The sequence below is a fragment of the Sorex fumeus genome, unplaced genomic scaffold (genome assembly GCF_029834395.1).
Source record: "Sorex fumeus unplaced genomic scaffold, SorFum_2.1 ptg000111l, whole genome shotgun sequence".
Classification (NCBI taxonomy): Eukaryota; Metazoa; Chordata; class Mammalia; order Eulipotyphla; family Soricidae; genus Sorex; species Sorex fumeus.
The window spans coordinates 7,099,720-7,111,962 of NW_026606168.1; the positions used below are offsets into that span (position 1 = coordinate 7,099,720).

The 12,243-nt window shown below is 40.7% G+C and overlaps 1 protein-coding gene across 1 annotated transcript in view; it reads right to left on the bottom strand.

Annotated features, from left to right (window-relative positions):
• FBN1 (fibrillin 1) overlaps positions 1-12,243 on the bottom strand; it is a 255,857-nt gene that overhangs the window by 39,018 nt on the left and 204,596 nt on the right. Inside the window, exons 42-44 of the mRNA XM_056135363.1 lie at positions 10,607-10,678; positions 5,951-6,076; positions 3,336-3,458 (exon numbers count right to left, since the gene is read on the bottom strand). Coding sequence (XP_055991338.1) covers positions 3,336-3,458; positions 5,951-6,076; positions 10,607-10,678 — 321 coding nt within the window. The remainder of the gene's footprint in view (positions 1-3,335; positions 3,459-5,950; positions 6,077-10,606; positions 10,679-12,243) is intronic.

Here is a 12,243-nt window from a genome sequence, read left to right on the forward strand (position 1 = left end):
TTCTGCATAGAGCACCTATGCCTAGGCCAGTGGACAACACATTCCATTAATTTCATGTGCTCACAATGCCATTTTTAGGAACATCTGTTCCAATATTCTTAACATTTAGGTAGATGAATCATTATACTATTTAAAAGTCTCTAGTGAGATTGGGTAAATAATTATGAGGGGATAGAGAGTAAAGTAGTGAAAATGGTCAAAGGCAATACAAAGGAAAAACTGATTTACACTGAATTGGTGAAGAGGGATTAGAAAGGGAGAGGATTTGAAAGGGCAGGGCACTGGGGGCCTTGGGAGGAAAGGAGGTGGGTACACTGGTGATGGGTGTGGTGTTAGAATTATGTGCATGGGAAACACCAGGAACAATAATAGTATTGTAGATTAATGAACTCCAATCAATAAAAGTACATTAAAAAATAAAATGTCAAATTCAAAATTAAATATTCTCATTACTGTTTAAAAAAGCAAGTTGGGATAAACCAACTAGGAGCTACTGATAGCCTATACATGCTGGTTATCTGAAAAAATTATAATAATTCCCATTGGAGGAAATGGATTTCGTGTGAGCAGACAGTTCTCTGGAATAAGCAAAGGAAACTGATTTTCAGCACCAAGCTCTATTGCTGATTTTGCAATAGAGCAGCTGATTTTGAGCAGGAGTATTTTAGGTTCCCTTGGGTAACCCCAAATTATACTAGTGCATACTAGGGACTAGGGCTATCTTTTCTCTGGGGCCAGTGGAAATGAAGGCTTGTTGTTACTGTTTTTGGCATATAGAATATGCTACGGGGAGCTTGCCAGGTTCTGTGGTACAGGTGGAATACTCTCAGTAGCTTGCCAGGCTCTCCAACAAGGACACAGGAATCAAGCCCGGGTCAGTCTTGTGCAAGGCAGACACCCTGCCCACTGTGCTATTGCTCCAGGAAATGAAGAAAATAAATGAAATTCTTAGAAAGGGATTCTTAAGGAGAGGTTTTGTCTTCTTTTTTACCCATTTCATGGTGACTTGTAAAAAATAAAACATGGAGTATTTTGAGATTCTATTGGTGAAACATAAAGTTACAGTCCTAATTGTAAACTTCATTTTATCTTGAGATGAGTATCCCAGAAACTTCTGGGAGATTATTTTGAGGCTGGCATAGAAGGTTTACATAGTTTACTGTGGTGAGGGATCTATAGGCAAGGGCGAGACCCTGAGAAGGTCTCCAGGAGAATCTGTCTCTTGTCTTTAAGTGAGAAATACATTCCAGAAGGAACTGCATTTGATCTAACTATATGACTCATGAGATCACAGTATTATCCTGGGCTTAGATACCTACCTATTCTTTCAGGTCCCTCTGCAACTATGTGAATATGATGGGATGATCTGAGATTCAAAGGGATATACTTATAGACTCAAATAAAATCTTATGATAAAAAGAAAATTTTAGTCCTTTTCATCTTAGACACAGGGAAAAGAGAATTCTTTTACAGCATGTCTGAAAAATGTCATACACAGGAAAATAAATACATTATAAAATGATTTTTTAAGTATGATGTAAATAAATACATATCCAGATTGATGTCTTCAACTCTAAACACTGGAGAGTTTTGAAACTCAGTTTTATTTCTACCGAGGAATTTAATGAATTAGAGAACTTGAGTTTGGGCTACAAACAACACTCATAGCAATTATCACAGCTGAAGGCTTGATGAGATATATATGTGTTAGAATCCCACAAAAAATATGACAGGACTTAAGCAGGCCCTGACTGGACAACTTGTCTTGATGTATAAATAGCTTATTCCACTTCTTGTTTTCCTGTGAAATAGTATGAACTGATAAGATCTATATTATCAGCAATTCTTTATTTTGATTGGAATTATTTCACTCAATTTCAAAGAAATATAAATTAAGAGCAAAATGCAGGAAAATGGTATAAATGCCAAGTTCCACTAGGGCATTGTGACTTCTATCAGAGATGTCCCACTTTTCCTGTCCTGTTTTTTTAAATACATGGATAATAACTGCTCTGTTGACAAAATGCTAAACACTTGCACATGTTCCTTTAAACTCAGCAAAACAAGTTTTGATTTTCAAAGTGAGTTTTTGTTCTGCTATGACACCCGCTTCCCAACAAGGTCTCATAAAACAATGCAAAATACCCTACAGAGAGCAGTGAACTTCCTATCACTTAATCACGGGTGGGCAAGGAAATCCAAGGAAAATCTGACCATGTTTCCCTTGTGTTATTTCATTCACAAACGCATAAAAACCCAGGAAACTCTCTGGGAAACAAATCAGAAGCAAAATAACACATTCTTCCTGATTCCCTGGCTAAATATATACTGATTATAATTACTTTCGAACTTAACATAAAATCATTGCAAGCCATTACCTGACTTGTGGTCTGAAGCATTAGTGTTTTCATTTTTGTGCCATGGGTAACAAGAGACCATCAAATACTTTAATAACTTTACTATTAATTTCAGTCAATATCACACTCTTTCATTTTTCTATCACACTCCTAACAAAAGGGAATAAAGCTCTATCTTCTGGGGGAGAGTTTCTAACTTCTCTGTAGGTGACTTCTAGCTAAGAAAGAGCTATTCCTAGCTGTTTCCTCCAGTGAGTAATCTTTAATCTGGAAGATGCTTAGGAAAGAGTGTGATCTTGCTGGTCCCTTCTGTTCTCTGAGTGTCTGTGCAAGCTCAGAAAAGTTTCTATGCCCAGAATTGGAGTGTATATGAATGGCATGGGCAAAAACCCTCCTACATGAGGGGGATTTTGTAGAAGGGAAAATACTATTTGATCCCAACTCTTGGTTAGAGGTGTGGGTACCAGTGTGTGCACATGCCTATATGTGTGTGTGCACAGGCCCAAGCATGTGTGTTGTTGTGAGCAGAGAGGCAAAAATGGAATCTATACACTTTTCTCTTTGGGGGAAGGGGACTGGATCACCCCCAGAGTGCTCAAAGCTTACTTCCCCTACCCCTGTACTCAGGGATCACTTCTGGTGGGCTCGGGGGACCATATGGTGTGCCGTGGATCAAACCTGGGTCAACTGTGTGCAAAGCAAGTGCCCTACCCACTATACTATTCTACCCACTATACTATTGTTCCAGCCTCCATGATTTATCTTTTGTTTGGAAAACATCACATGCATATAGAAAGAACAGGGTGGGAAAGCTACATATGTAGACATTTCAACATTTCTCTCCCAGTTATTAAAACTCAGCCATCCAAACCTTAGCTAATGTCTTAAGCCTAGCTACTTCTGAAGAAACCCACATATCTGGAACTTGGAGGGGAGAGCCTACTAGATGGGCATCTGCCCCCACGTGGCGGTACTCACCGTTGCACTGCCCCGTGGAAGTGAAGCGATAGCCAGGCTTGCAATCACAGCGGAAGCTGCCAGCAGTGTTGATACATTCGGCGTTGCGTTGGCACACCTGGCCATTCTGGCACTCATCAATATCTGCAAGCAGAAGAGAACTGAATTTGAAGGACAGAATCCGGTGTCAAGCAGATGAATTCTCTCACAAAAATTCAATTATGTTTTCTCATTCTATGGAGCTGATGACGCAGCCTGAACACCCTCTTTTCTTGTCTTTTTTCATAAATGTCAGCATTTGATTTATGGCCACATATGGACTGTAATGTTGCACACAAAACTCTGCAGCGAGGGCCTGGGCTTGCTGTGGGTCGAGACTGATACGCTGGGAAGTCTTGCATTTGGTCAACACCCAAGGTTTTAGGATTCAATCAGGTTACTTTTGTTTGGCAATGGTAAGTTCTGTGGAGCAGCTCATCCCAGGCCTTAATATGCATGCGAATAAAGAAGAAGGGGCTATGCTGAAAGAAGATTCTGACTCAGAATGTCTGGGGAATGACCTGAGGAGCTACATTTCCAATAAGCTTCCAGGTGATGTTGGGGCTTTTGGCCGCCAGACAGCCCCTTGAGCTGCTAAAATTACTGCCACATGGCTGTCGACTCAAGGAAACGTAACAGAAAGGCTGAACCATAAAACTACTGAAAACAACCCGCTCTCCTGGAGACTGTGTGTGCCAGAGTCTGACTATGCTCTAGCAGCTGTTTGCTTACATTAAAAAAAACAAGGACAACAACAATGACTATTGCTCAAATTCATGACATCACAAAAGTGACTGCACAGTCCAGGCTGTCCCAAGGGGCAAAATATATGCTTTGTATCCCTATTCCAGGCAAACAATCTCATTAGTTAAAGTCCTGTGAAGGGCATGACCTGTAACACAGATGGGAGCCCGTCCTGGGCTTAGAACTGGAGTCTGACACAGGAGTTGACTCAGCCAAAGAAGTTCCCACAAGGGGGCGGTAATTACATCGACCTCTACCTCTCAGGCGTGGGAAAACCTCAGCACCTCCTGACTGTCCAGGATGGTTTCTGTCCATTGTGGATGTGCCCCACTGTGCAACAGATCCAAGAGCAGAAGGGGGCCTGCTTTGGGGTACAACGGGGCCAACGTCGGGCACTGCCTCACCCTACTATGCTCGCTCTGCTCCTAAGGGTGTAAGAAACAAAGCTTATAGCTGGTGTCGCTGCAGAAGCCAAACGGTGTCACAGACAAACACTTCCATGACAGACCAGATACCTAGCACCTAATTATGTGCATGCTTGGGCTGAGTGGACGCATGGGAGCTCCTGAAGTCACGTCTGGAATAGGTTCCAGTCTCAGTGCCCCGGAGCTATGCATGCAATCAGACTTCATTTTCTCATTCTGAGGGCTAAGAGTGTGGTGGGAAGTAGCTGACCTTGGATTTAACATTCACTAGAAAGATGACTGTCTTATATAAAGGAAACTTCAAATTTGAAGGCTTTGGAATCTCATTCTCCACCAACTGTGAACCTGACAGTGAAGTTCCTTCCTTCTGGACAGCCTCAATCTCATGACTCCGAATGCCTCAACCTCATTTCCACTGTACCACACAATAGGCTGAGAAAGGGACAGGTATCAAGTTGGCCTCAGTAAATAAAACTCTGGTGAGGAGACTTGACCAAACATATGCTTGGGACCATAGCCTGACTCACGGTCTATAAGTTGTCTCCTGGTTAGGAGAAAAGAGTGTTTGGAAATTGAAATGTGCCATGTATTCTGTAATAAAGTCTCTCAGATGTAACAACCCATTCTGACCTCAACAAAACCTGCACGAGAGGCCTCTTATGTAAGTATTAAATTAAAAATTATTATTCCAGCTATCCTAGAGAGCACATGGTATGTTTAATAAGCGGTAACGTCTCTTTTACTCAAATCGAAAAAAACTCTATCTTCCCCAGATGTAGGAAAAATATGAAGTGCTGCAAGGAATGCACAGAATCACAGCACATACACATGGCAAGGGGAGGTAATTTGAAAATAAAAAAAGAACCATTTGCATGCATGCCAACATTCTTCATATAAAATCGAATTTGCTGTTCTCGCCATTTGGAATTCTTTCATGCATTTGGAATATTTGCATTAACCTTGTTTTCACTTGGGAGTAGCACAGGCTCTGTTTGGAAGTGAATGCTGTTTTGGAGATTCAACTCAAGATGACTGCCCAGTGCTCATGCTCACTTTCAAGCAATGTGAAACAAAAGCAATCTATTGGACACACCCAGGAACTCAAAGATTTTTCATATCATCTGGGAAATCTAATGCTGTGTGTGTCGGGGGAGGGAACAACCAGAGAATATACATCCTGCTTTTATTTCCCACTGGGAGTTACTAATTAATTATTTTTTTGCATGAAATTTCATGTTGTTCCACACCATGCCCTGGATTATTTCTAGAGCTGGATAGATTTCTACCATTTCAATGCTGTAAATTTTGCCCAGTGTGTGTGTGTGTGTGTGTGTGTGTGTGTCTGTGTGTGTGTGTGTGTCTAAGTAGTTAGTTGGCTAATTTCTAGACATGATCACTGAAATGCAGTCGGCTGGCAACATCACTTACCTTCACAAATTAACAACTTGTCATTGTACAAGAAGCCCACAGGACATTCACATCGGAAGCTGCCAACCATGTTGATACACACTCCATTTTCACAGACTCCTGGGATCTCGCGGCACTCATCAATATCTAGCGATAAGAGCAGCCATACGTGAGTGACATCATGATACATGATCCTCATAAACAGAGTAAACAAGAATGACAGTCAGCTGTTTCTAAGTGGCATTCTAAATAAGATCTATAGGGCCTAACCAAAGAAGGTGCACCTCAATATGAGTTGGGCTGATGATAACAGAAGTGGGGGACATCAGTGAAGAAAACACTGAAGCTACTTTGGCTAAACAACCTTCTGACACTCATGTGTCAATATGGATTTAGCATCTACACTTTTGGTTTTGCTTCAGAACATCAACTTTGCATTGGTGGGGCCATTTTTATATCCAGCAGACACTGGGCACTAGATGAACAGAATAAAAGAGAATACCAAGAGTAGAAGGGCTCCCTGTCCAACAGTGTGATGAGTTTTTTTCAAGGGGAAAAGTGAGCTGGAGAAGAACTGGGAACCCATGATCAGAGCCAGCCTGACTTTTCAAATACTGCTTCAACACCCTTTCTCCTTTATAAGTCTTTGGAAGTCAGTTCTGAGGATGAGCTGACTCTGACGATGAGGCCTGCAGAAAGACTGGACTTCACCAGAATGAACTTTCTAGGTCAGAATCTGGGCTTCGCTGCTGTTTCATGAAGGCACCAATCCTTGCATATGGTCTTATCAATGTTAAGTGTCAATTGAAGTTGGTTGGTTGGTTGGTTGGTTGGTTAAAGGACTCAGAAGAGGAACACAGGGTTTAGAACACCTGGATTGCAAGCATATGGCCACAAGTTTTAGCCCCCAGTGCCCCACATGTGTTAAGCATGAACCTGAAAGGCTTGCTGTCTGTGACTCCCCAGTGCCACAAGCAGTTTTGGGTCACACCATTGTCAGGTGTGAGAACCACAAAAAGGGGTGTGAACCCTAGAAAACACCTCAATTAGAAACATGTGTGAGTGTCATGGGCAGGAAGGAACAAGCCCCGATGAGCGTGTGTGTATGAGAACTGCAATATTCCCACGCAGACACCACGAAATATATGCAATTCAACTAAGACTGTAAGTCCCTGAGCCCCAGAGAGCTTAGGTACTGAGTGCAGTCCTTGATGAGTACCATGGCCAAATGTGTGAGCTCCACAACCTAATGTGCAACCTCATTCGAGCGTCACAACCAAATTTGTGAACATCACAGCCAGAGATGTGTCCTGCAGCAGCCATCGCAACAACAACTATAATGAAGGGAAGGAGGAGGAAATAAAAACAAAGAAAAAAGCCCAAGGGGGCAGGAGATGGCACTCAGTGGAATGAGTACCTGCTTTGCATGCAGGAGATCCAGGTTTGAGCTATAGCATACAGCGTGATCCTGGAGCATAGAGCTAAAAGTGGCCCAAGCGCTGCCAGGTGCGGCCCCCAGAAAGAAGCAAAAAGGAATCATGGTTAGTGTACATCAAAATAGGACTGAGGGCTAGATAGAGGGAGGCATCCCTGAGCCTAGGTCTCACCCAGCACTTTCTGGGCTAGTTCACCATCTGTCTCATCTGCTCTCGATTCCTGACCATTCAGCATCCTCTAGGAGGATAAAGAGTAGTAGTAGGATCTCCCTGGCTATATGTATGGGCTGTTTTTCAACCACCCAAACATGACTTTACTTGGTCATCACCGTCATTAAAGGAGACAGTCTTCAGGTATTTTGACTTTTCTTGTCAGACAGATGATGGGACTGAGGCCAGGCTAGATGGAAGCTGCCATAGATATCATAACCAATCAGAGGCAGTCAGGATTTGATACCAGGAGTATACTAACAGGCTATCCTGCCCTGTGGTGTGTGTATGTGTGTGTACATCATAGTCTTACATCAAAAGTCACTATCAAAGTATTTTCTATCCTGGTAGGTCCCTCCAGAGGTTCCTTGGTAGAGTTCCACAAAGCTCTGGGGAAGCTGGGAAGGAATATAAATATTTTTTTTGGAGGGAGAGGGAATATAACATTTATTCATTTATTTATTTTTATTTTTTAATTTTTATTACTGAAATACCATGAGGTACAGTTGTAGACTTACAAATTTTTGTGCTTGGGTTTCAGTTATACAATGATCAAGAACCCATCCCTCCACCAGTGCCCATTTTCCACCACCACGAGTCCCAGTATCCCTCTGACCCACCCCCCACATCCCACCCTGCCTCTGTGGCAGGGCAAGGAATATAAATCTTAGGTCTACTGCCAAATCTTTTTAATTCCCTATGTTTCTCTGACTATTGTTGATAGTTTTGCTTACATAGTACAATCAGGAGCCTCTGTAAGGTTCTTTGCATCCATAGACTTAAATGGAGTCTATAAAACTTGCTGTGATTTTTGAAGAATCACAGGCTAAAACCAACCTATTACCAAGATGAGAAGGTATATATGGGAAAGGTTTTGTGGACTGCAGTGGAGGGATATTGGCATTTTGGTGATATATATAGAAAAGTGACTTTTTTATATGTATCTCTAAAGTATATGAACATTTATAATCTTATAAACCAATGTTACCTCAATAACAAAAGAAATAAAGTCAATATGTTTTAAAGGAGAAATTTTACAGGTAATAGATATATTTTAGACTCTTTTCAGAAGAGTTAAAATCACGCACACATGAGTTTGCTTGAAGGCAAATGGATTGCTAATGAGGAAAGAAAAACAAGATCTCAAAGGGTTCATTGTTATTTTTGAATGTGGGTAAAATTATGTTTTGATTTCCACACATTTTTCATCCACTGAGTTAAAAATTATGAAATTAATATCATAACTATATCATTAGCAAACCAAAAAAATCAGATAACTTCTGTATGGGTTAAAACATAAAAGTATATATTCACATTTTAAACTTTTTAAATGTAAGTAATATATTATTAAGTTTAACAATAACAGGCTGGGTCAAATTTCTAGCCATTGTTAGGCATAAAATAGCAAAAGGAGATATTAAAAATTATATTTTCTTTTCCTGTCTGGATTTCATTTGAACCTCAGCTTGGAGAAGTTTATATTTTAAAACAAGATTAATAAACTTGCTATAGTTTTAACCCCATGTGAACGGACTCTATATGCCAACAATTTTAAGACCTTTCAGAAGGAGAGTACAAAGCTTAAATAAAACAAAGTTTCTCAGTCATATAAATATTTTGTCATGGTGGAATTTGGTAACAATAAGTATATTTCTAACTATCACATTTCTAGTTTTCAAGAGCTAGAGGCAAAGCCTCTATGAGTCAGGACTGGATTCTGGTCCCAGTTCTGTTATTAATTAACTAGGTGACCTCGGCTGAGTCCCTTCCCCTCCCTGGGCCTCTGTCCCCTCAACTGTAAAGCAAATCATTTGCACCAGATGATGTTGGGGGCCTTTCCAGCTCTACTGGTGATCAACACTAATTCTGTTTCAAGTCTGTCTTTGCCTGTTGCCAACCTCAGGGGGTAGAGGGCAGGCCTTGCTGGGGTCTGGGTGTGTCTGTGGAAAACCATCACTATTACAGACAACTTATGTTCAGATCAGAGATTCTAAGGATATGAAAATATCTGTTTGGGGAAGGGGAAAAACAAAGCAGCCAGGGCCAGGTGTTTCATGCCAATGTCATTTAGCAGTTTTTCTTTCCAAACCATGAAGTTTCTTTGGATGTTGACTTTGAAGCCATATGGATTTGGCACTGAGAAAGCTGGGTTGATTGCTGGACCAGACCCTTGTTTTCTTAAACAAGGTCACTGGAAAGGATGATGTGGATTTCAGTTTACTTATTAGGAAGAGGCAGAAAGAAGCAAGTGGGGATATTTCCTACTAGACACAATAGCTCAAGGTTGACTGAGGAGGGATGTCTAAGGATGCCTATAAGTTACAGTGGGGAAAAAAACTTGGAGAATGCCATAGCTTTTGATTGACTTCAATGTTATTTGGTTGGAAACAACAAAGGCATTGTCTCTATGGGTTGAACACAGTGCAATTCTTTTGAATCTTGCACAAGCATCTCTAATTCTGTAGTAATTTCTGTTCCAATTATCAATGGGTCTTAGATTGGACACACACACACAGACACACACACAAAAACACACATTAAATTTCACATCTGCAGTTCCCAAAGCAGATAACCAGAAGAGGTTCTCCATGAGATGAAACTGACACACAAAAAGGATTTCTATGAACAATTTACAATGAGGATTGGTGTGAAAATTTATACTAAACCCATGTCTTAGCAAGGATTGGGAATTATCGTGAAATCAAATGCTAAATAGCTCTACACCCAGAATCACTTTCCTTGTTGATGCCCAGGGTTGGTTTAACTAAGGCTGATTGCAATTTTGTGAAAAGCTTTGTAATTCTCTTAATCATGAGCAATAATGTGTTACTGCCAATTAGGCAGAACTGCAAAGAATGTTTGTACTGTTTTGCAGCAAACTAAGAATCAGTATTTCACTAAAGCTAATAAGCACTGTTTAATGACTATGTTTTCTACGGAAAAATATAACAAACAAGAAACAATGGTTTGTATTTTGCCTTATTAAAACACAGACAAAGACAGAAAGTTCTGAAAATGTTGTCATACTCACCAACGGGTAAGCCAGTGTAAATGTCAATGACAAAACCTGGTCTTTGACTTCCACAGAGCGTAGCAAATTCATCTACAGGAATTAAACAAAGGTAGGGAGGGGAATAGGCATCAACAAATAACAATCATTAGGCAGAACATTATTCTGTAAATATGTTTAAAATGTATTTATTTGTATTTTGAAGAACTAAAGAAAGTTTGAAAAGTTCCATAGATGCTGGAACCTTGAGCTTAAGACTGACACAGAAGGAAAAGTGGTATGATTGTAAGAGAGAGACAGACGTCCCATAACACAGGCCATTCATGGGAAAGAACTTACTTGGAGACACTTAGGTTTTCTTGAAGATTTTGCATAACTTTCGGACCTACGGTCTAGCTAGCAGGAGTGCCTTTTTCCACTCCACATTAAGGGAGCTAGAGTTCGAAGAAGGCTTTATAAAAAGACTATAGAAGAATAAAGTGAACTTCAGAAGAAGCAAATTGTAGAAAAATGAAGGAGACTTAAAAGTTGTAGGGTTTGAGGAAGGCTTAAGAAGTAGAGCAGGGAGACCACAGTCCCTAATGTTTGTTTGGTTAATGACTAAATCGGATCAAACAATTTCATCATTAGTTATTTTTATGAAGCTAAATTTCTTTGGATGCAGCATTCTTCTATTTCTCTGCTCCCCGCCCCGGTCCCTACTCTCTCTTCCTCTGCCGCCCTTCTCCTTCTCCTACCCTCTGCCACTCATTTTTCCATTTAAACTCATCAGTTGATAGTCAAGGCTGAATTAAAATGCCATCCAAAGTCTTGTCTAACTCTGAGAGCTGGATTGTATCTTTGATTTTATTTTTGGGTGGTTCTCAGGGCTTACTCCTGGCTCTACTCTCAGGAGTCATTCTTGGTGAGGCTGGGGGGAATCATATGGGTGTTGGGAATTGAATCTGAGTTGACCACGTGCGACGCAAGTGCCTCAACTGCTGTACTATCCCTTCAGCTTCCCTAACTTTGGGATTTTGTAATTCCCAATCAATATCATAACTGATCTGATGAGCTCAAGATGACTACTGCCATACTGAGAAAATATAATGAAAACTACCAACAGGTTTCTGGACTGCATTTTAATAAACACACAGTATTGATTTATTTCCTCGATATATGAGTTTCCACTTCAAAAAAAAAAATGTCATGCCAGCTGATACTGGCCATCCACAGAAATTTTAGGAGCTCTGCTAAAATGTGTGCAGATTTAATATGCAGAGTTTAAAAACAGACATTCTGAAAGGATAGTCTTTATCAGAACTCTTAAAAAATGGCCTCCCGAAAGGCAAGCAATGCCCATTAACATAAAAAAGAAAATACTAGTACTTCTATCTTAGTAAAATCTATTTTTAATACTAATATTGCGATAGCACAGCAGGTAGGGCGTTCGCCTTACATGCGGCCAACATGGCCGACCCGAGTTCGATTCCTCCGCCCCTCTCGGAGAACCCGGCAAGCTACCGAGAGTATCTCGCCCGCACGGCAGAGCCTGGCAAGCTCCCCTGACGTATTTGATATGCCAGATACAGTAACAACAAAGTCTCCAATGGAGACGTTACTGGGCCCGCTCGAGCAAATAGTTATAACAAAACAGTCATGAATATAATAAATTCTTT